Source organism: Alosa sapidissima, chromosome 3, assembly GCF_018492685.1.
Source record: "Alosa sapidissima isolate fAloSap1 chromosome 3, fAloSap1.pri, whole genome shotgun sequence".
In the NCBI taxonomy this organism is placed as follows: Eukaryota; Metazoa; Chordata; class Actinopteri; order Clupeiformes; family Clupeidae; genus Alosa; species Alosa sapidissima.
In genome coordinates, this window is record NC_055959.1 from 26,295,115 (window position 1) to 26,317,692 (window position 22,578).

Sequence of the window (22,578 nt, forward strand, 5' to 3'; positions counted from 1 at the left end):
TGTGGGGGGGAAAATATAAACATGTTTTATTTTTTCAGATTTCACAAAAGTAACCAGAGCCACACCTTCATATAAATACAAACACAACCTATAAGAAATGTGATTAAAAAAAAAAAAACGTGACATTTTATAACCCCACTTTAACCATGGGGAGAAGTAGATCATCAACATCATTCAGTACACATCGTTTAAGCATAGTGAAGCTTGGGTTACAAATACAAGTGAAAACATTTTTAAAAGTTAACATGTACTCTTTCTATAAATGTCTGTCAAATCTAGGAATTTATTACTTGATAAAATTAGGGCACTGTACTGAGGATAGTTGGATTATAAAAACATACTGTTACAAAATGTACACTACATTAATAAACAATCAAGGCCACTATTGTGGGTATGTTACAATACTGTACAACACTCATTTTACTGTCATCACACAAACAAACACATACACACACACACACACACACACACACACACAGCTTATGGAAAGTCCGCTGCCAGAAGCTGAAGGGTTTGTTTGGGAAGACCAAGGTTGATGCCTTCCAGGTAGTGGAGAAACCTGAAAGAGAGAGAAAGAAAATGTCCATTCTTCAGTAAGTGAGCGAATGACTGATTTGGTGTGTTCTGGCAGCACTGCAGGTATGTGCAACACAAATAACATGGCTCTTCCCTCCATTCTAGGCAGCAGCACTGCTGAACCACTGATGCACTTGCACTATGGCACACTAGCATTGGCTATTTTAAGTGATGACAGGCGTGTTTAAATGTGGTTAGATGCAAAACACCATTTCCTGTACATGCATCTAAACATCCAACGCACATATACACAATAGGGAACCTGAAACTTCAAAGCACCTTCATGCATCTGTGCAGCCTAATTCTACTCAATTAAATCCTTATTTCAATATGCGCTCCCCCACCATCACCTGTCACCCTCAAAGGCCTGTCACCTATTATACTTTTCTTCGTCTTCATTTAAAAGCTGCAGTTGGCAAGATTTGTTTCATCATATTCACTGAAACCGACACTATGCTCCGACAGAACATAAATCAGCCGGTTTTAGAAAAAAAACCCGCACTTCTACCTCCACCTAGAGCCTGTTATTTGTTTTGAAAAAATCCACAGCTCCCGGTTCTTCTGGTCCAATCAGAGCAGGGCTGTGTGTGATCTAACTGTCAATCACAGTCTGGTGCGCACTGACGAGCACAAACTCGATCGGCTAAGTCCCCTCAATCTGTCAGACTTGCCAACTGCAGTTTTAACAGTCACTAAAATATGTCCAACAGAAAGTATATGGTGCTCTAAGCGATGTTGGGTAAAAATCACTTCAGTTGACGTTCAAACAAAACAGAGCTAGTTCGCTACTCCCACCCTCCCGTGCAATTGAAACTCTCCTAAACACGGATCTCGTCGCTGATTGGCTGGAACAGTTTGTAACGTTTTTATGGTCCAGGCACCCCCCCCCACCACATCATGTTTCAACACACTTCAGGTCAAAATCACACCGGAATTCTCCTTTAAATGCTGTTAAATAATTAAATAGCCTTCCAACAAGTTGAAGCGGAGCTTTGCTTCCAACGTTATCGGGTAGCCTAGTTTCAGTTTCTGTCGCGTGAATTGAATGAGCGCTCATACTACCACTTGTACGGCTCTATGTTTAATGACATCGAAATAGCAAGCATTTCCTCCTGATTGCAGAAACGTTTGTTTTCTTTTTCTGTCGTTCCGCGGTTCCTTGATCAATTGCGCAGCAAATTCAAACGAGCTCTGCATAAGGATGGACTGGCCCGATAACACACATGGGTCTGATACCAACTCAAATAGCTGGACTGGCCACCGGTGACAATGGGGTCAATCTAAATTTGCTTGTTGCATGTTGTTAACATCTACATGCGAATACCACATGCTGCATCAGAAAGGCAGAGGGAGAAATGCACATTTTACTGGAGGGAGAGCTAACAGCATGGAGGGCACCAATTTATCTATTTAATAATAAATCATTTCAGTAAATTCATATTATTGGATACGTTTTGTTGTGCAAAAGCAGTATCTGTTAGGAGTGGGACTAAAAAAAGTTGGATCGGCGCATCCCTGGCTTTCTCTACAATTTATCTGGTTTGACACTGTGATCTTGACCTTCTGACACGCGCACGCGCACATAGACTTTTGGACCTGATGTGTGTGTGAAAAATGCTTGTTTACCTGCGTTTCACCTTGCCCTGCTCCTTGAGCTGCTCAGATCTGCAAATGGTGCGCAGGGTGGGCAGGATGTCGAGCGCTATGGCCGCCCGGCTGCTGGTGCCCACTTTGGAGCTACATACACTTCTCACCAGGTCACACCTACGCTGGGGCAATCTGAACACACACACACACACACACACACACACACACACACACGTATACATAAATATACATGAACACTAGCAGTTAAAATAGATTATGCAGTCTGTATCAAACGTGTGGCCTAGATGACATGATGTCCCAAGATGTAATCTCACTACCCCTAATACCACTGACGGCAGCCCAAACACATAACTCAAATTATTTTCAGGTTTTATAGTCAAGCAATGAACCCCAAGAGGCGGTGGTGTACAAAAATCATAGAACAGCTAAGGGGTGTTGTTGTGCATGTCTGACATAAAATGTGCTTGCTTGTAAATCAACAACTGCTCATGAAAAACCTTCTTTGTAAATGACTTATTCTAGATGTCTTTCTGCACTGAAGAAGTTTTATGATCTGGTAGTTCAGCAGGGTAAGTCCCCTGTGGTTTGAAGATTGTTTAGCTGCGAGTGACTCACCCTGGCTGGCACAGTGTGTTGTCCGGCGTGATGTTGAAGGTCTGTCTGTGCGGAGCCGTGGGGAGTGTGATCTCGTCGAGCGCCGCCTGCCTGACCCCCTCCTCCTCCTCCAGAGACTGTGCTGCTCCCCACGCCTGCTCCACGCCGGCCCTGCACCTCCTGAAGCTCAGGCTCTCCATCGCCGCCCGGATCTCCCGCACCTGCTCCTCTCCAGCCGCCCAGCGGCAGCCTCCGCTCCTGCCTCCGGCCTGCAGCCGGGGCTCGTCTGTCAGGCCGCTCCGGATCTCCGCATGGGCCCAGCCGGACGCCGCAGCCGGCACACATGCACCGTCAGCTTCCTGCAAAGCCGGGCACGTCAGGTAGGAGTCCAGGGCGGACATGTGCTCCAGGAATTCAGCCATGGCGCCCAGGGCGATGGAGACTGGGCCGCTCCTCTTCCTCTCGGCTTCGGTCAACTCGACCCTCTTCCTCCTCTCTGTCACGGGCCTTGCGAGCGGCGCTTCCTCTTCCTTCAGTGGCTCTGGAGCATCGCCAGGGACAGACGCGGGTCTGCAGAGCGACAGGAAGCCATCGTCTGAGTCCGAGTCGGACTGGAAGGGGTCCTTGGTGCCTGGATGGCACTGCTTCTTCTGCCTCATCCTGGAAGAGACTTTGAGTGGACTGGCCTCTTCCTCAGTCTCAGCCAGCAGAGGGGGCTTAGTGTTGGGGTTGGCAGGCTGGGGTGGGAGGCTGGTGGTGGGGGCAGGGGAAGGGGCAGTCTGGCCTGGCCCAAGCTCTACGGGGGCTCTGGGGAGAGCCTGTCTGAGTGGACAGGTGGGCAGAGGGAGAAGGACCTCCATGTTGGAGTAGAGCAGGTCAAAGCCTCTCCTCTCGGTTTCAGCCAGCAGCTCCCAGCAGAGTGGGCTCGCAGACTCACACTACACACACACACACACACACACACACGATCTAAGATTAGCCTTGGAGTAGATCAAAACACAAACACTAAAACAGAAAACATACACAAGTCACAGTTTCAGGACCCTTCCCAGTTCATAGTAGCCCACCTTGATGAACTCGAGAAGGCTGTCTGGAAGCTGGACATTGAGAAGGCCGAGGAGACTGGCAGTGCAGCCGGCATCACAGGGGGGAACATCTGGCTTCCCATCCTGCTCAAGAGCTACCTCACTGCCACTGACCTGCAGCGACTGGGTGGCTGATGAAACACACACATTAAAACACAGCACATGAGAACATGTGTATAGACAGAACCAGTATATTCAAAATAAACTTACCAGGAAAGGCAAGTCTAGTATTTACCAGTTACAAGGTTAAAATGTACATGTTATCTTTAGCTCTCTTCACATGAACTCTATAAACACTTTGAAAGAGAAAGGGCTACACACACGTGGCCATTTTGGTCACACACCACATAACTGACCACATTTCTGTGAAGCTCAACTACATGTTTTCCTTTGTAGGCTGCAGGTACAGCATGTTTGACATTGAACACACTTCTGTGTCCATACGTGTGTGCATGTTAATTGGTGACTTAAAGTTTATTATCACATTTTGCGTTTGTCATACATTGCTGCATCAGTATTTTTTTTTTTCTCATTTCACATGCATGATAGAATGATTTCTGAAATGACTCATACTTGTTCACACTTTCCCCTGTGCTGATATGATAATATGATTACTTCAAATTATGGTCACTGGTCAGTTGCTAGGTTACGGGTACGCAGGCGAGCCACGCCACTCCGTCTGTGTTGGTTTGATTTTTTATAATTTAAATTGTAGTTTTTTTTTTTATCTTTGAATCTACTTTGAAGTTAAACTTATTTGCTTTGCGTGGGTGCATTCTCTCCTGGTGTTAAGTCTATGGTAGCAACGCAATCAGTCTGCATCGGGGTAACGTTGACTACCTTAACGTTAACGTCCACTGGAGTGAGGGGTCTTGGCTGGACTGCATTGGACTGTGAACTGTATGTGTACAGACTCTGTTTCTGCTTTCCTGAAGTCCGACTGCTCCTGATTCAGAGCTGTCCTTTCAGTTTCTGGTCAGAGAGATCGCTCGGGACCAGGCTTGGAATTTCACCATTTTAGGGGCAAGGCCACTTGGCCTTCAGTTGGTCATATTTGGTGGGGGGCACAAAGGCCACATGTCAGGGCAGCAAGGTCAAAGTTAACCAAACAGTAGTAGGCTGTAAAAATGATCAAAGTTGTATTTGGCCTATTCACAGCAGTAGACCTGCATCACTGTATGAAACATTACAAAAACATGAAACATGACATATTACATAGAACTGTAAATCTGATCATCTAATATTTACAGATATCTAGGCTATATTTAACATTTATTTTATATTTGGCCTGTTATGAAATCATGTATTGAACAATTTAAGCACAGCTCAGCTTTAAGATCATTAAGGCTACTTTCACAGCTTTTTTAGTAAGCTGTATATCCTCTGATTTTAATATTTACCGATATCTAGGTGATATTTGTAACATCTATTTTGTATTTGGCCTGTTATGAAATCATGTTGAAAAATTTAAACACATTGTGAAACTTAAAGCCCAAATTTGGAGACATGCATGTCGAAATTTGCTACAAATTTAAAACAGGATTACTCTGGTACAGGGGACTTAACACCTTTGTGTTCGGTAAGGCCTGCTGTTTATTTTGATAAATGGTTTGTCATGTGTTGAACAAAGGGTTTGTGAAGTATTCCACCGAGATGAATGGTTAGGGAGATAGGTGCAGAACCTAGAATTTATGATTCAATTTAATCATATTATTTACTTGTCTCGCGAACCGTTCACCACGGCCAACATTGTTTAAACGCTGAGAAAAGGCTCTTTCATGTAATGTGATACTTGTGATGATAAGTAGTTCAACTGAGAATTGGGTGAATTTGGACGTACTTTCTTTCTTGCCGTGCGCTGTCACTTTCTCCACTGCGCAAAAAAGTTGCGCTGTGAATGCTAAGATTATTTTGACAGGCCATAGGCTAATAAAATACGCTATTAGTCGGACGCAAACCAGAATATTGAAAGAAGGGGGCACCAAGGCCACAGTGGCCTGTAAACCTCTGATTTTCAAAAGGGGCATCACGGCCAACGCAAGGGCCGTGGCCGCCGTGAAATTCCTAACCCTGCTCGGGACTTAAATAAGTTACACTGGAGGTGTCTTGCCTCTGTGGGATCTAATATCGACCTGATGCTTTGAAGTCAGGCTAGCTAGCTGCCTCAAAGACAAGTGTCTGAAAGTCTATGGTCTGACGGTGTGGATGCCATCACGCTAGTGATGGAGGATCTGTCGCTTCTGAAGATTCACAGAACTGCTGATCTGCAGGCTGGCTTTAAAGGGCTTCACGAAGATCAACAGCTGACCTGTGCTTTCGGAGCTCCAGCCTGGTTGGACGTTCCAAGAGCACCTGACCCCATGTTAACGTTACTGCTAAATTTGCGATGGACTGTTGAAGAGCACAATGTTACTACTGAAGTTGTTCAATGCCAGGAGTCACCAATGCGTAATACCCATGATTTATTATTTTTTGTGTGTGTTTTGTAAATTGTCTTTATTTACTTGTTTTCATTATTACAGTATTATTTATAATAATTATTTAAAATAAGTGTGTGGGTTACAGGTATGTTGGCGAGTCATGCTCTGTCCAGCACCTTGTTTTTGTTAAACTCTTTTTGTAAACTCAGGGCATTGCTGTAAAAAAGCTTAATGCTCAGTCAATGATGATGATGATGATGATGATGATTTGTGGCTAGGCCAAAATACAGTGAAAATTGAATTTTTGTGAGTAAGTTACCTTTTTATGCCAATGAAGCTATTTGCAAAGATAGTGGTAAAAAAAAAAAAAATATATATATATATATATATAGAATCAATGTATTCATGATAGTCTAGACACAATGTGAATCGGCACCACACAAACTAAAGCAGCACTGCTTACGAAACAAAATGTGTTGAATGTGTTGCCAAAACTGCATTACTATTTTTACCTTCAACATTCTGCCAGACTCTTTTCATACAAAAACAAGACTGTGTGGGCATGTGTGAAACCACACCCGGCATCATTCCGTTACCAGTAATTACATTTCCAACATGTATAGGAATGGACAAAAAACACAATGCTTAAAATGAATACACTGTGTCCCCAAAAGGTTCGCTGCACCTACAGTACCCTCCAGAATTATTGACACCTCTGCTAAAGTTAAAAAAAAAATCTTTTGATGAATTATTGTAATCTCACAACGAAAACAATGAGGGAAAAACCCAACCTTGAAGGGAAGCAAATTTATTCTGAGAAAAAGGAAAATCTCAAAGAAATAAATATTATTTGTATTATACAAAAACACGCCTCCAACAATTATTGGCACACCTAGAGAATCTTATATACAAAATGTAATGGAAGCATTTCGCCATTTATATTCAACTTAATCAGAGTGTCTGTGTCTTTGCTTCCCTTCAAGGTTGGATTTTTCAACATTGTTTTCATTGTGAGATTACAATAGATCACCAACAGATTATTTTTTATACCTGTTTTTAGTCAACTTTAGCAGAGGTGCCAATAATTCTGGAGGGTACTGTAAATTAAAACTGAAGGTGCAAAGTAGAAAGATAGTCTGGAACCATGAGAGCCCTCTAGTGGCACCACATTCAACCTCCACATTTCCACCAGTCCTACAACTGCAGCCATGCCATGCACTGCAAGTGGACGTACGTGGCTCGGTTGGAGCGGTGATGTGTGTGTGTGTGTGTGTGTGTACCTGTGTGGACGTACGGTTGGAGCGGTGATGTGTGTGTACCTGTGTGGACGTACGGTTGGAGCGGTGGTGTGTGTGTGTGTGTGTGTACCTGTGTGGACGTACGGTTGGAGCGGTGATGTGTGTGTACCTGTGTGGACGTACGTGGCTCGGTTGGAGCGGTGATGTGTGTGTACCTGTGTGGACGTACGGTTGGAGCGGTGGTGTGTGTGTGTGTGTGTGTACCTGTGTGGACGTACGGTTGGAGCGGTGATGTGTGTGTACCTGTGTGGACGTACGGTTGGAGCGGTGGTGTGTGTGTGTGTGTGTACCTGTGTGAGGGGCTCCGGGTCCGGCTCCGCTGCGAACCCAGCACTGCAGCTGCAGCAGGCTCTGCCGGACGTCCCCGCCGGTGCAGCGCAGCAGGGACATTACGTCCTCCGCAGACACGCGCACGTTCTCCGCCAGGCACAGCAGACGCAGGTAGCTGCTCACATGCTCCTACAAAACACACACGTGGCGTTAGAGAGAAGTATAAAATCACAGAATCACACACACGCAGATCTTTCAGCACTAACGAGGGATGCGAGATCACTAGTGGTGTAAAGATTAACCGATACGTATCGGTATCCGTTTTTAACATGTAAGATACGGCTACATCGATACGTGAAGCACCGTATCAGAATAAAACTGAAATGAACTGGTCGTTATATCGATTTACTTGTTACGAATCGGTTCACAACCTTTTCTGCTTGCTTAGACTCTCATGCTCTTCATCCCACTTCCGGTTTTGAAACTACACGTGGCACGGATTTGTGGGTAATGCAGTTCGTTTTGGACTACATTCATTGCCCAAAGTCAAAGGACCTCATTACCCATACATCTACTGCAACATAAGCACGTGACAACTCGCACTCGAACTGTTTTGACAGTTTTTACTCTTTTGTTTTTCAAAATCCAGCGCGAAATTAAACACTTACTATAGCATTCCTAAACAGCAACGATAGTCTGTAGAGTAGCCTACTTTACGTTTGATGAAGGGATGTCCTTAATGTTAAAGAATAATTTGTCCCTTGCTGCTAAAACGATGCACAAATTATTATTATTTTGTTCATATTCACTCAGACTTGTGGTTTCTGCATATTAGGTCTACCGTTGGAACAAAATAGGCCCAGAGAGTTCATTGATATGTAGGCCTTTATTCTTGTTGGCTATAGGAAAAGGCCAAGAGTGTCTTAGGCACTGTTTTATTTTATTTCGGTATTGTCTTACCTCAACAATAGGTTACAGCTCCTTGAAAACAATCAGATACACATAACTCTATAAAATCTATAGTCTTTAAAAATGTATTTTTATGTTGTATTTGGCTGTAGTGTCTGACTGAAATGTAGACTATTCTTTTTTCATTTCAATACAGTATATGATAATATAAAATCAATGTGCACCTTGAGCAAATGATAAAAAATCTTTCATCTATCGAACTGCATCGAATTGCATCGCATCGCACTGAATCGTTTTTTATGAACATGTATCTTTTCTTGTATCGAATCGTGCCCATGTATCTAGATGCAAATCGTATCGTCTTTTACATGAGAGATTCACACCCCTAGAGATCACACATCAAACTCTTAAAATTGTCTTACCACAGAGGGAGTCTCAAAGTGGATCTCGTCAAAGTAGCCATCAAATGAGGTCCTAAAATTAGGATCTATATCAGAATAAAAAAATCAGACATGAACAAGAGGCAATGAACACGTACAAAAAAAAAAAGAAGGACAAACTGTAGCTCTGTAGATGAATTCATCCCATAATAAGGCAGCGCACGTACCACTGGTGGTGAGGATGACGGGCCTCTTGGTGGTTGCCATGAAGGTCTTGATGGCGGCCAAGAAGCCCGTGTCGTCGTCAAAGATGACGTCCACCTCCTCAAACAGGATGAGTGACGTGGCCGTTCTCTTGCCCTGCTCGTCGCCTGGGGCCTTGCCACCGACGGCTGGTCCTGCTGCTGGTGTCGATGGCGCTGGTGGTGGTGGTGGTGGAGCTGGCGCTGATGGTGTAGCTGACTGATCCTCACTTGAACAAGAAGCCTCCTTGGGCTTGACTCTCTTGCGAGGGCTCTTACAGGCTGTGAGGGACACAATCAGAAAAGGCAGCAAATTCACTGAAGGGACTCGGCACACATGGCACACGTACTTACATCGCTTTAAAAGCTCAGACTGAAGCATTGCTACACCACGCTTATACGCTTAACTACAGATGCAATAGATGGCGCGTGGCAAACATTTAGCCTCACTCTGGACTTGTAGGTCCGGGTTTTCATCAGGATACAAGACATCTGAATCTCTACCTGGCCGTGTTTTTTTGCCGTTGGTTTCGGCAGGCTCTTTGGGAGAAGGCTTGCCACCCATTTTGAAGAAGTTGGCCAAAGAGGTGGGGGCCAGTGAGCCCCTCTTCTTCAGTCGGGGAGACTGGGGGGGCTTGTGGGGGGAGGACAAGACCCGCCGGGGTGAGTTCACCTTGCCTGGGAGTTCAAAGGGTAAACAAACAGACCTTCACTGATCTCTTCATGCTGTAAACAGGAATGATGTTCTTCTGATCAATACATTTACATGCCAATAAACACAATAAAAACTATTTCTCATCAGAGCTTGCAGAAACACTGTTCAATATATTGTCCAAAAATGTCTGAGGGCATGCAGATACATCTTGATACATTCTGATTAAAGGCACAGCCGTAGACACAATAAAAGTATTGCTGATGTTTGAATTCAACAGCCAATCAAACACACCCTTCCCTACAGAGGCCCTGCAAACATTTGAAGAATGAGCAGCCCTTGTTGTTGATTGGCTGGAAGTGTTTTGCTCAGTCCAATCCACTGTGTTTATTCCCCATTTATGAAACCAAGACTAAGCATAAACACCAGAGGAGAATTGAACTTAATTGTGTACTGGATTACAATCAAAGACTGCAATGGGAGTGGAGAGAGTAGCAATATCTCAGTGGGAGAAGTGGTCTTATAGACCCTTTCAAGAGAGTTCCATTATCAGCATCATAGTTGGCCCCACAAGACTTCCTTTTTAACATTCCATATGTTATCTTAATGCAGAGGAAGTAGATTGGGACCCAAATAGAACGTTCAAGCATTGTTTTTGTTTTTATTGTTGAAAGGGTCTATACTCACGGGGAGAGGAGCCGGGTCTGGAGCCGCTACCACCACCGCTGCTGCTGCTGCTGTAGCTGTTGAAGAAGGTGGGCTTGTGGGCGTTCACACCCTGGATGTCCACCTGGTGCGACTGCGTGGCCTCCTTCAGTTGGGACAGGATCTGTCGGCCGCTGCGCTGGGACGAGCAGTTCACCTCAAACACCTGGACGTGGGACACAAAGGGCAGTCACATGCTGAACCATCATCTCCAGAGGGCATCCAGGTAATTGCAATCTGGTGCACAAAGCCCTGTGAAAGAAACTGTGGTCCAATTTTGAACCCAGACTAATAACAAATCATATTTCCTAACAAATATTCAACTAGATCTTTCTACTGAGGATGGTGCCGACCTTGAAGCCCAGCTCCTGGGCACAGGCATAAACAGCTGCCGTTTTTCCCACTCCTGTAGGGCCGGTGATCAGCAGTGTGTTACACAGCAGGTCCTCCTCCTCACCACACTCACTGAGCCAGGAGTCTACACACACACACACACACACACACACACACACACAATGATAAATATGTCATACACACATTTATAAACATGGTTATTAGTGTACACAAAAATAACACTTATAGCCGCACACACCTCACACATCCAACAGATTATTTTTACAGATGCAGATCTACAGTTTCCCACTTCTCATATATGCAACACATCTCTTTCACAGATTCACACTTGTAGCCACAGAGTCGTGCACATGCAGCTGACTACGGTACTTCTACAGCTGCACTGATGGTGGGCTCCTCACCGTTAAGGTCGTCCCCCTGTTTCTTCTCCTGCTGCTTCTTCCTCTCTTCACGGTCGGCCCTCAGCTTCCATTCTCTTAACCAGCTAACGAGGGACACAGCAGGAATACCATTACAATCCACACACACACACACACACACACACACACACACACACAAACGAAGCCACTGATAGGGTTTCCGCAGGTTTCAAAGTGATTATGGATGAAATTGCCATACTGGCAAAAATATGAAGGAGTCACAAAATGATCCACAAAGTAAATACATTTGTTCTCTGAACTTCTATACAAGATACAAATAAAACAGTTATCAGTTCCGCATAAAATGAAAATGTTATTACATTGTGATAAACCGTATCAGTACCGCTGAAAAAACTACAATGTCAATCCACGCACACCCCCCCCCCCATTCAAATTATCATTATGATTATCATTATTGTTATACATGTACTTCAAAGCAGTCAATGTTTAAAGTGCTAACATTGAACATTGTTCACAAAAAGTTTGTGAAAACATGCACATCAAAGGACTGCTTTACTAAATGTAAAATATAATTACAATAGTTCCATTGATCTTGCATGGTAACAGCAATTATATGGGTGCCATTGTTTTGGGATGTTTCCCTCATGCAAGCATCATACACTGGTAGGCAAATGGAAAACATAGGCTATTGACATGCTTTTTAATGAAATTTCATTCGAATGCCTGAATGTAAGAATTGAGGAAACACAGACGCGCACAGGCATGCATTGGATGCTCATACCACCACTTAATTGTACGCCTCTATGTTCGATGACACCAAATTAGCAAGTATTTCCTCCTGATTGCAGAAACGTTTGTTTTCTGCTCTGCACTGAACATAATTTCACTCCGCGGCTCTGCGGACCAGCGGTGTCCACGCTGCGGACCGATGTTGGTCAGCAGCCCATAGTTTGAGAGACCACTGACGTTAAATGAACATAATTAAGACCAAGCTAAAAGTTTTAAGGCCTACAAGTCATATTGTTATGCTTATTATGACTTTTTTTTTAGACTTTTTAAGACCCCGTGGAAACTCTTGAGTTGATGCATGTGTTGAAGCACTGAGTTGATGCATGTGTTGAAGCACTGAGTTGATGCATGTGTTGAAGCACTGAGTTGATGCATGTGTTGAAGCACTGAGTTGATGCATGTGTTGAAGCACTGAGTTGATGCATGTGTTGAAGCACTGAGTTGATGCATGTGTTGAAGCACTGAGTTGATGCATGTGTTGAAGCACTGAGTTGATGCATGTGTTGAAGCACTGAGTTGATGCATGTGTTGAAGCACTGAGTTGATGCATGTGTTGAATGCTGAGTTGATGCATGTGTTGAATGCTGAGTTGATGCATGTGTTGAATGCTGAGTTGATGCATGTGTTGAAGCACTGAGTTGATGCATGTGTTGAATGCTGAGTTGATGCATGTGTGTAATTTCTGTACCTGTGCAGCCTCCTGACAGACTGCATGTTGCCGATGACGTCACTGGAGTGCTGAGGCTGATACTTCTCTGTCCACATCACGTCCTCTCTCACCACATCTAGAACACAAACACAGCTGGTGTCAGCCATCAAGCACCACACTCAGCTCAGAGTCTCTGTGTCTGACTATAGTCTCCATACTGATGTGACACTGTGAGGCTCCTAATAACCAGTGTCTAAGTGAAGGTTAATCATGAACAATACGAGCCATGTCTCTGGACCACAACAACACAGAGACCTTAACAGTTAAACCCACAGATGAGATGTGCAGGATACTACGTCTATTGGTAGGCCTCACTTATCGGGACAAAAGGGTCAACTAAATCCAATCACTTCAACCAGGAAATCACTTAAACCAACTGCTATCGGTGTTTCCCACAGAATTTAATTATATTTGTGGTGGTAGGTTTGCAGAATTAACTTGAATGCAACAGTTTTTAACAAATTAGCGGAGCGTGGTTATGACTCTAACCAGATTTAAGCACAACTAAGCCAGGCATCTTCTATGCCTTGTAGGATTGTTTATGTTTTCTTTAAACAGGCATGTAGGTTCATTGAGAGACAGAGAGACAGGGAGAGGCTGTGCGAAGGTGCACATAGCTCTACAATGAAAGAATGCCATCCAATTTAAATAGTACAACATGAAGCAATGGCGAGTCGGCGCCTGCGCCTTAAGTTTGTGATGTTTTGCCTGGTGCGTGAACTCCAAAGGTTGAGTACAGTAGAAAAAAAAAAAAGCAGAGGCGCACTCAAGGGCTTGATTATAATACAAATTTGTATTGAGAGCCGAGGTATTTTCAACAAGTCTACAGACAAAAAACTGGGAAACAAACGTTTCGGGCCCGGAAAATCATTGTTTAGTGGTCAATGTTGATATTGTGGTGGGCCGTGACAAATTAGTCAATGTATGGGAAACACTGGGGGTCCTCCGACTTCCCTCCAGGCCCACTCACTGCTGCCGTCTCACTCACCCTCTGTGGGGGTGTGCTCCGAGGGCGACGGACTGTCCAGCACAATCACGTCATCCTTCTGGGAGATGGCGGGTGTGGACACCACCTCTGCTTTGGGCTCCTCTCTCTCCTCCTGCTGCTGCTGCTGTCTGCGTAGCCGGCCGCGGGCCCCTCGGCCCCTCCTGGGGGGCTCTGGGTTGTCGTCTGGGATGGTGATGGTCTCGGGCTCCTTGCGGCTGGAGCGCTGCTTCTTGGAAACCTTCTCTGCGGAGTCCCTCTCATTCTCCTCTCGTTTCCTCTTGCCTCCCACTGGCTGGGAGCTGCTGGACCTAGCTGTCTCTTGAGGGACACTATCTGTGTCTATAGACAGACAGACAGACAGACAGACATACATACAAACAAACATACTCTGCATAAAAATCACTCTATACATATCTGAAAGGACAAAAAGTGCCCCAGGTCACATGAAGGATTTCAAGCACTGGAGGGCAACACTGGGGAGCTAAATTAGTGGCCCAGTCACAAAAAAAAAAAATGCATTTTTGCTGCCCTCTTTTGGAGAAACGTCTGAATTGCAACCAGTGGGGGGAAACAAAACTCTACTCTAGCCTCGATACAGTGCAGGGTTCCCACTCAAATTTACTGATTTACACTGACTTTAACAGACTAAAAAGCTGACTTTCCATGACATGAAAGGAAAAAACATTTCACCTTTGTTCTGAAAACAATTAATTGGGAATGATAATGGTCGCAAAAAATGTTGTTCAATAGAGAAAAATACTGCATGGGATATGGCTTTTGACAAATGCCTTGGTAAACTTCCCTAATATTCCATGACTTGATCCTAAAGATGATCAATTCCATGACCCGTGGGAACTCTAACTGTACCATACAGGTACAAAGTTTAGCTCATGAGTGTGTCTGCTGTGAGCTCACCCGGGGCTGTGGGCTTCAGGAGCTGCTCGGCCCGTCTCTTCAGCAGCTGGGTGAAGATGCGCTGCGTGGGGAAGGAGGGGTTGGACCTGCTGATCTCCTCCACCAGCCAGCGCTGCACTGCTGGAGACAAGTCCTCCCTCCAGCCAGAAACAAGCTGGGACAAATGGACAGACCAGTGGTGAAGTTCACAGCATCCTCCTACTCCTACTCCTACCATCGTTAATGTTGATGAAGTCTGATGAAGAGCTTAAGGCTCGAAGCGTTACTTATGGTGCAACAAAAAGAAGGGGAGCTTGTATGCGGATATTCCTTCCTATTTTTTAAATGTCCAACATATAAATAGACAACATTCTCAAAAATGCATGACTTTACAATTATACATTTTTAGATTTCTGTTACAATTTCTCCCAAGACATGTAGCTATGTTGTGAGGGACATCAACAACGCAGTCCACAGCAGCTCCACATTCATTTTTCATTCCAGACACCTTTTTGGCACCAAATGCGCCGGCTCACCTGTTCTCTGCAGCTCCTCTGGGCAGGAACGATGCCGAGGCTGAGTGGACCCACGGCAGACAGCGGAGACCTGAGCACCAGAGCCCCAGACTCCTCCTTCAGCCTGCCCAGACGGGGGCACGCAGGCCAGGGCAGACTCCACAGGGGACAGTCTGAAGGCGGAAATATTCAGTGTTCTGAGAGGCGTAGGACATTAGAAATGTGTGACACAGTAACATAGTAGAGTCTTTGGATCTGGGTCAGTTTACGCTGAGTTAAATAGGTGCGCTGCAAAACGGCTGCGGAAAACGGAATGAACAGAATGCGATGGCAAAATGGAAGAGAGAGAGAGAGAGAGAGAGAGAGAGAGAGAGAGAGAGAGAGAGAGGTCTTACTGGGTGCTCTCTGCAGCACGTGCACCACCATCTGGAAGGAGGAGCAGGAGAGGGTGTAGGCCTCGCGGCTGGCCGCCGTTTTGGCGATCTGCTTCTTGAACGAATCGGGCAGGCCGCTTTTCAGGAACTCCCGACGCGCCCGGAACTGCTCATCATCCAGAGAGGCGTCCGAGGCGTCGCGACTGGAGCGCACACACAAGCAAAGCTCATCATCTAACACCAGAGCCAAACTCAACTGCTACTGATAAAAGATTCGGATTCGGATTCTTGACATAACAGGCAAGCTTCCTCCCATTACCACAACTTCACAGATAAACAGGCATTTTCCACACACTGACACTGATTAAGATTTTGATCTTTTCTTCATATATGGGACTGCCTCACACTACAGACAAGTTGATGCAGGAAAAAGGAATTCCAAGACAGCTCACGGTCCCTTACCTGCTGTCATCAAATATGGAGATCACAGCTGATGGCCTCTGAGGTTTCTTCCCCGTGAACAGAGGGGCCACTTTGGCTCCCGCCACTAGACAGAATGCAACATGGAGTTAAGGGGCTACTTAGAAATTAACAAACAGCACTCCACAGATTCTTCTTAATTCACTCCAGTGTTTCCCATACATTGACTTATTTGTGGCGGCCCACCACAATATCAACATTGACCCCCACACAATGATTTTCCAAGTTGTACCAAATTGTGCTTAAATCTGGTTAGCATCATAACCACGCTTTGTTAATTTGTTAAAAACTGTTGCATTGAAGTTAATTCTGCAAACCTACCACCACAAATAGAATTCAATTCTGTGGGAAACACTGCACTCATTCATTTCCCTCTAATGTACTGTACACTCACCCATGGCGGTGTAGCAGAGTGTGAAGTGAATAAGGTGGGCTATTACCTGCTGGTGATTTGGTCACTTTAGTGCCAGGTGTATTTTTTCCCAAAACGTCATTTAGGCTGCGAACCTGGTTCTGTTTCTTGGCTTTAGCATCTTCTGTTTTTACAGTGGAGCTGTCCTCATCATTCTCCAAACATATTATTGGGTCCTGAAACACGGCACACGCAAACATGATCCATTAACCCATTCACACCGGATGCTGCACGACGCAACATTCTATCTCCCGCCGGTTGCTGCATAACGCAACATTGAATCTCCCGCTGGTTGCTGCATAACGCAACATTGAATCTCCCGCTGGTTGCTGCGTAGCGCAGCATGATTTTTATTTCATGTTTCTAGGTGCTACAGAGGCTTAGATATTAAGGTTTTGGTAGACATTGACAATTCTTAGTATTTTTTCAGAAAACCCTCAGGAAATAAGGTTAAGTCTAGAATGCCATTGGATTCTATATAGGCGTTTTTAGCAGGCATTTTAGGAGTAAATGGGTTAAACACGCAAACACGTACTCACGCACACACACACAGACACACTACAGAGACCTGGAATACAGGTAACATATCAGAGATACTGCATATCACTCTTAACATAAAAACAGTCATGAAATCCTGGTCAATCAAACCACCCACTACACCGTGTTCCAAATTATTATGCAAATGGGATTTAAGTGTCATAAACATTTATTTTTTTGTTTTTCAATTAAACTCATGGATGGTATTGTGTCTCATGGCTCTTTGGATCATTGAAATCAATCTCAGACACCTGTGATAATTAGTTTGCCAGGTGAGCCCAATCAAAGGAAAACTACTTAAGAAGGATGTTCCACATTATTAATCATGCCACAGGAAAAAGGATCTCTCTGCTGCTAAAATGCGTGAAATTGTGGACTACCTTGGACAAGGTATGAAAACATTGGATATTTCCCGAAAAACCTATGCGTGATCATCGTACTGTGAATAAATGTGTCGCTGATTCAGAGCACAGGCGGGTTCGTGCAGACAAAGACATAATAAGGAAGGTTTCTGCCAGACAAATTCGTAGGATTAAGAGAGCAGCTGCTAAAATGCCATTGCAAAGCAGCAAACAGGTATTTGAAGCCGCTGGTGCCTCTGGAGTCCCATGAATCTCAAGGTGTAGGATCCTCAAGAAGTTTGCAAGTGTGCATAAAGTGTGCCACCCCTAAACAATGCTTACAAGCAGAAACGGTTGCAGTGTGCTCAGGAATACATGAAGACTAGTTTTCAAACAGTTTTGTTTACAGATGAGTGCCGTGCAACCCTAGATGGTCCAGATGGATGGAGTAATGGATGGTTGGTGAATGGCCACCATGTCCCAACAAGGCTGAGACATCAGCAAGGAGGTGGCGGAGTCATGTTTTGAGGCCGGAATCATGGGGAGAGAGCTGGTAGGCCCCTTTAGGGTCCCTGACGGTGTGAAAATGACCTCGGCAAAGTATGAGTTTCTGACTGACCACTTCCTTCCGTGGTATAAAAAGAAGAAACGTGCCTTCCGTAGCAAAATCATCTTTATGCATGACAATGCACCATCTCATGCTGCAAAGAATACCTCTGGGTCATTGGCTGCTATAGGCATGAAAGGAGAGAAACTTATAGTGTGGCCCCCATCTTCCCCTGACCTCAACCCTATTGAAAACCTTTGGAGCATCATCAAGCAAAAGATCTATGAGGATGCAAGCAGCAGCTCTGGGAGGCTATTCTGACATCCTGGTTCAATGGATGCAAGAATTGTGAAGGTGATATCAATGAAGGGGTCCTATGTTAACATGTAACTTGGCCTATTAAGATGTTTTTGATTGAAATAACTTTTGATTTAATTTATATGACCTAATGCTGCAAATTCAACAAATTGCATTACATTTTTAGTTCTTAAAAAAAAACTATAAAATGTCTTGAAACTCTGTTGTGCATAATAATTTGTAACAGAGCATTCTGAGTTTTTTTATTTTAAAAAAAATATATACTGTTATCATTGGGAGGTTTGTTCAATAAAATTCAAATTATACTCTAACGGTTGATTACTTAAATTATACTGACTGTCATTTGCCACAACTATTTAGGAAAATCTGAGAAAAAATTGCATAATACTTTGGAATGCAGTGTACAAACAGTGATTGAACTGACATCAGGGTGCATTTCTGACTGTGTGGGTGCACTACCTCAGGCTCGCAGTAGTTCCTCTTGGCTGTGTCCTGGCGGCGTGAGGACCGTCGCAAAGGTGCCTTCTCTTCGGTGGCCTCTTGCCTGCTCTGCTGAAAGGCTTTGGCCTTCTGCACCAGCTTCTGGGCTTTCTTCCTCTTCTTGGAGTCCTATAGGAGCATGGTGGATAGTGTGTTAAAGAGCATTGCTTTGTGCAAGCAAACTTATAAATGCGTTGCATCTCTGACAGAAAGATAATAATAATAATAATAATAAAGTGCCCACCTCTTTTGCCAGTGGACTCAAGATATCAAATTCGCTCATCTCTCCAGGGCTTATGAACACACGGGTGAATTTCATTCTGGAAAAAAAAGGACAAAAACAAAATAAAAAACATGTTGGATGATAACAGAACCAAAGTAAACAGACAATTCAGAAAAGGTTGAAAGAGATGAGACAATGACATTGTGTTAACTATCAGAGATAAAAAGCAGTCACCTGATTGGGCTTCCTTTGTCATCTGGAGGAACTAGCATGTGGGACTGATACTTGTTTCGTTTGGGCCGGTGTGTTTTGGGTGTGCTGGCCGGACTAGGGAGCTCCTGAGGTTTACTGGTGCTCTCTGCGTGCTTGGACTCTGAGGAGGGTGTGAGGGGGGCCGGCGTGCTCTGAGGTTTACTGGTGCTCTCTGCGTGCTTGGACTCTGAGGAGGGTGTGAGGGGGGCCGGCGTGCTCTGAGGTTTACTGGTGCTCTCCGCGTGCTTAGACTCTGAGGAGGGTGTGAGGGGGGCCGGCGTGCTTTGCTTGCGTGCGAGCTCACGGCCGGACCTCCTCCTGGTCTCAGTGGCCGTGGGCGTGCTTTTGGGCTGGTCTGCACTGGGCAGGGCTTCGCCGGCCTCACGGGCAGTAGGAGCCTCGGCATCTGCAGGGAGAGCGGCTGGAGGAGTGGTTCTCTGCTCCTTCTTAGGCCTCCCACGCTTTTTCCGAGCTGCTTTCTGAGCAGCACCTTTCAGCTCCACTGGCTTGGGGTCAGCCTCCACCATCTCCACCTCGGTCCCCTTCGCCTTCCCCCCCTCCCCATCCACCTCCTCCTTCTCTTCCTCCACATCAGCTGGAGGAGCTCCCTCAGCTGGCTGTTCCTGTTCCTGCTGCTGCTGCTTCTGCTTGCCAGCTGCCTTGCCTGCTTTGCCCTTGGCTGTGTCCTGGGCGGGCTGCTTGAAGGCGTTCATGAACTGCTTCCGCTCAGCCTGGCTGCACTTGGGCACAGCAGTGGCGGAGGAGGATGCAGCCTCCAGCACAGCCAGCTCCAGGTCCTCCTCCTGCAGCACCACGTTGGACTTCCTCGGGGGGGCGGGGTGAGGCTCCGAGTTGTCCTGCGACTGGGGGGAGGGCGCGGCTTTGTCTTTACTCCTGCGGCAGGTGGTGAAGATGGAGCACACCTTTCGATCGGAGGCCCGGGAGAGGTCCTGATCAGGGGAGATGGCGTGGACCTCAGCCTGGATGGTCAGAGTGCGTGGAGACACCTGTGTGGGAGGCTGGTCACCCTCGTCGGAGGGTTTGCTGACGCTCAATCTGTCAGCGGCCTGGTCCACTGATGTAAGAGTCAGTCTCGTCCCACCTGCTTCGGTCTCTTCTTCTCCCTCCACCTCGTCTGCCTCCTGCTGCTGCTGATGATGCTGCTGCTGCTGCTTTGCCCCCTTTGGGCTGTGACTTTTTAAGAAGTCCTCAAAGGAGACGGTCACAGTGCTGAGGTTCAGCTGGGACTCTTCATTTGCCGCCGCCGCCGCCTCCTCCTCCTCCTCCTCCTCCTCCTCCAATCCGGCGTCACGCGACACAGATGGCGCCTGTGGCTGCTGCTCAGAGCACTCCTGTGTCTCTGGAACATCATCACACTGCACCGAGTCGGCCTTTCCTCCTCGGCCATTCTTCCTTGCAGCCCTGCCTCTCCTTCCCTTCTCCTCTGGGGTGGAGCAAACAGGAAGACCAGCACCGTCCAGTTTTGGGTCTGTCCTCACAGAGGGTGTGCCACTATCAGAAGTGTCCTTTAGAGTTGCATCCTTATTTGAGGTAGCAGTTGCATCATCTGCACAGTTGCTATCAAGAGCCTCCTCCACATCTCCCACAGTCTCCACATGAGTTAACGAGGCGGTGCTGCCTGTGTCCTCCACAGTCTCCCTGTTGTTTTGAGTTAACGAGGCGGTGCTGCCTGTGTCCTCCACAGTCACAGTGGAATCTGCTGGTGGGTCCTCTGACTGAGCTGTGCTCGACACCAATATGCAATCATTGTCAGACTCAGGAGGGTTCATCGCAAGAGCCTTTTTGGCAGTTCTTCCAGCCTTCCTGCCTGGCTTTTTGGACGGAGGCTTACCTCGTTTGGCTGCATGTTCAGAACCAGCCACAGCTTCCACAGGCTGGAGGTCATTCTCTTTGGACTGTTGAAGTGGGCTGATGGCATTAGTGGCTGAAGGGGTCTTCTTGAAGTAGTCCATGATATTGCTGGAGCGAGGTGGTGAGAAAGGCTTCTCCACTGTTTTGGCCACTGGTGTGAAGTAATTGGTGATTGTCTTGACCCCTGCGGCATCGCTGTCTTTTTTGCGTTTCTTGCATGGCTAAGGTAGAGAGTTAACATGAAATCAGTTTGTTTACACACTACAGCCTCAGACGCAGTCTGCTAATAAACTAGCAGATCCATTTCAAGAACGATTTAGGGAAACATGCCATATCAACAAACAAAAACACTGTGGTAAAACGTAATTAGGCTTACAGTATGGCATTAAATAATTGCAGCAAGTTACCTGGGTTTCGAAGTCTTCAATGACAGATGCCATGGCGATGACCCCTGCCATTATTGTGGCGTCCCCCGACCCCAAACCTAGAAAGACAGCGAAGACACTTGATTCCTCAGAAACCGTAAAAGTTACTCTCTATGTCACCAAACTGGCTTGCCATTAACGGAATAACATTAACGTTTAGGCGAACATAAATCAACACCATTAAAAAGTAAATTTGGTTGTGATGACTGACTTAAATGTTACGTTTTAAGCACAGCGAGGGGTATGTGAAGTACATTACTAGGATTTACCTTACATGCCAAGCGGGTTAACTAACTTTAGGTTAGACAGCTAGAGCTAACGTTGCTTGAATAGCTTGTCAATAACAGCGACTGCTCACAAAGTTGACAGAGGAAAAACTGACTTACCTAATGTGTGTGTCGTATCATGCAACCAGATATCCCACTAAGATCAGTAATATCGAATGACTCCAGGACAGCGTAAGCATACTATATACTTTCAACCACAAAACTAAAAAATTAGCTACCGAAGCACAAAGACCACCCACTAGAGCCACTTAACCATCTTGCTAGCTAACTGGTAAACAGTTAGCTAATGTTAACATTAACGTTAGTTAGCAAGCCGACTGACACTTTGCCAGCTAAAAACAACAAACCAAAGTCTACTACGTCCATTTCCTTCTCTGTTATCTATCAATTCTTAACAACCAACATGGCTGTAAAGTGGTAGTGAAAAAACAATGTAGCACAACTCATCTGCTGGTTAGAAAGGACCTATGTTTAGCTGGCTTTGCTAGCTAGCTTTTTTTTCTTTAAAAAACCCGCGTTGTTGTACAGAAGTTCCTCCTTGTAACAAATGGCGCCAAATGTCATCAACCTTTACCCAAGCCGATTTGACCAATCATAGAGCCACCGTGGTCTGACGCCATAACTTGCGTCAAGCTATCTGCAAGATCAGTGATCTGCTGCCA

At 45.6% G+C, this 22,578-nt stretch overlaps 1 protein-coding gene across 1 annotated transcript; it reads right to left on the reverse strand.

The window, feature by feature from the left end:
* Positions 1–22,458, reverse strand: atad5a (ATPase family AAA domain containing 5a). The gene is made up of 23 exons (XM_042086962.1): positions 22,016–22,458; positions 21,612–21,688; positions 19,315–21,425; positions 19,102–19,177; positions 18,837–18,986; positions 16,663–16,810; positions 16,205–16,289; positions 15,764–15,945; positions 15,390–15,541; positions 14,875–15,028; positions 13,960–14,298; positions 12,951–13,047; positions 11,495–11,577; positions 11,093–11,217; positions 10,722–10,905; positions 9,887–10,060; positions 9,368–9,664; positions 9,183–9,247; positions 7,872–8,040; positions 3,846–3,994; positions 2,800–3,716; positions 2,203–2,355; positions 1–559 (listed from the first exon to the last, which is right to left on the reverse strand). Exons 2-23 carry the CDS (start codon positions 21,660–21,662, stop codon positions 481–483), a joined length of 5,940 nt encoding a protein of 1,979 aa, XP_041942896.1. The 5' UTR covers positions 21,663–21,688; positions 22,016–22,458; the 3' UTR covers positions 1–480.
* Between the last annotated feature and the right edge of the window lie 120 nt (positions 22,459–22,578).

Excerpts from the sequence above, each read along its gene's own strand:
- atad5a (XM_042086962.1), bottom strand. The coding sequence starts at position 21,662 with ATGGCAGGGGTCATCGCCATGGCATCTGTCATTGAAGACTTCGAAACC. Across the intron at positions 11,218-11,494 it reads ACAGGGGGACGACCTTAACG|ACTCCTGGCTCAGTGAGTGT; the intron begins GTGAGGAGCCCA and ends GTGTGTGTGTAG. Across the intron at positions 8,041-9,182 it reads ACTTTGAGACTCCCTCTGTG|GAGCATGTGAGCAGCTACCT; the intron begins GTAAGACAATTT and ends TGTGTTTTGTAG.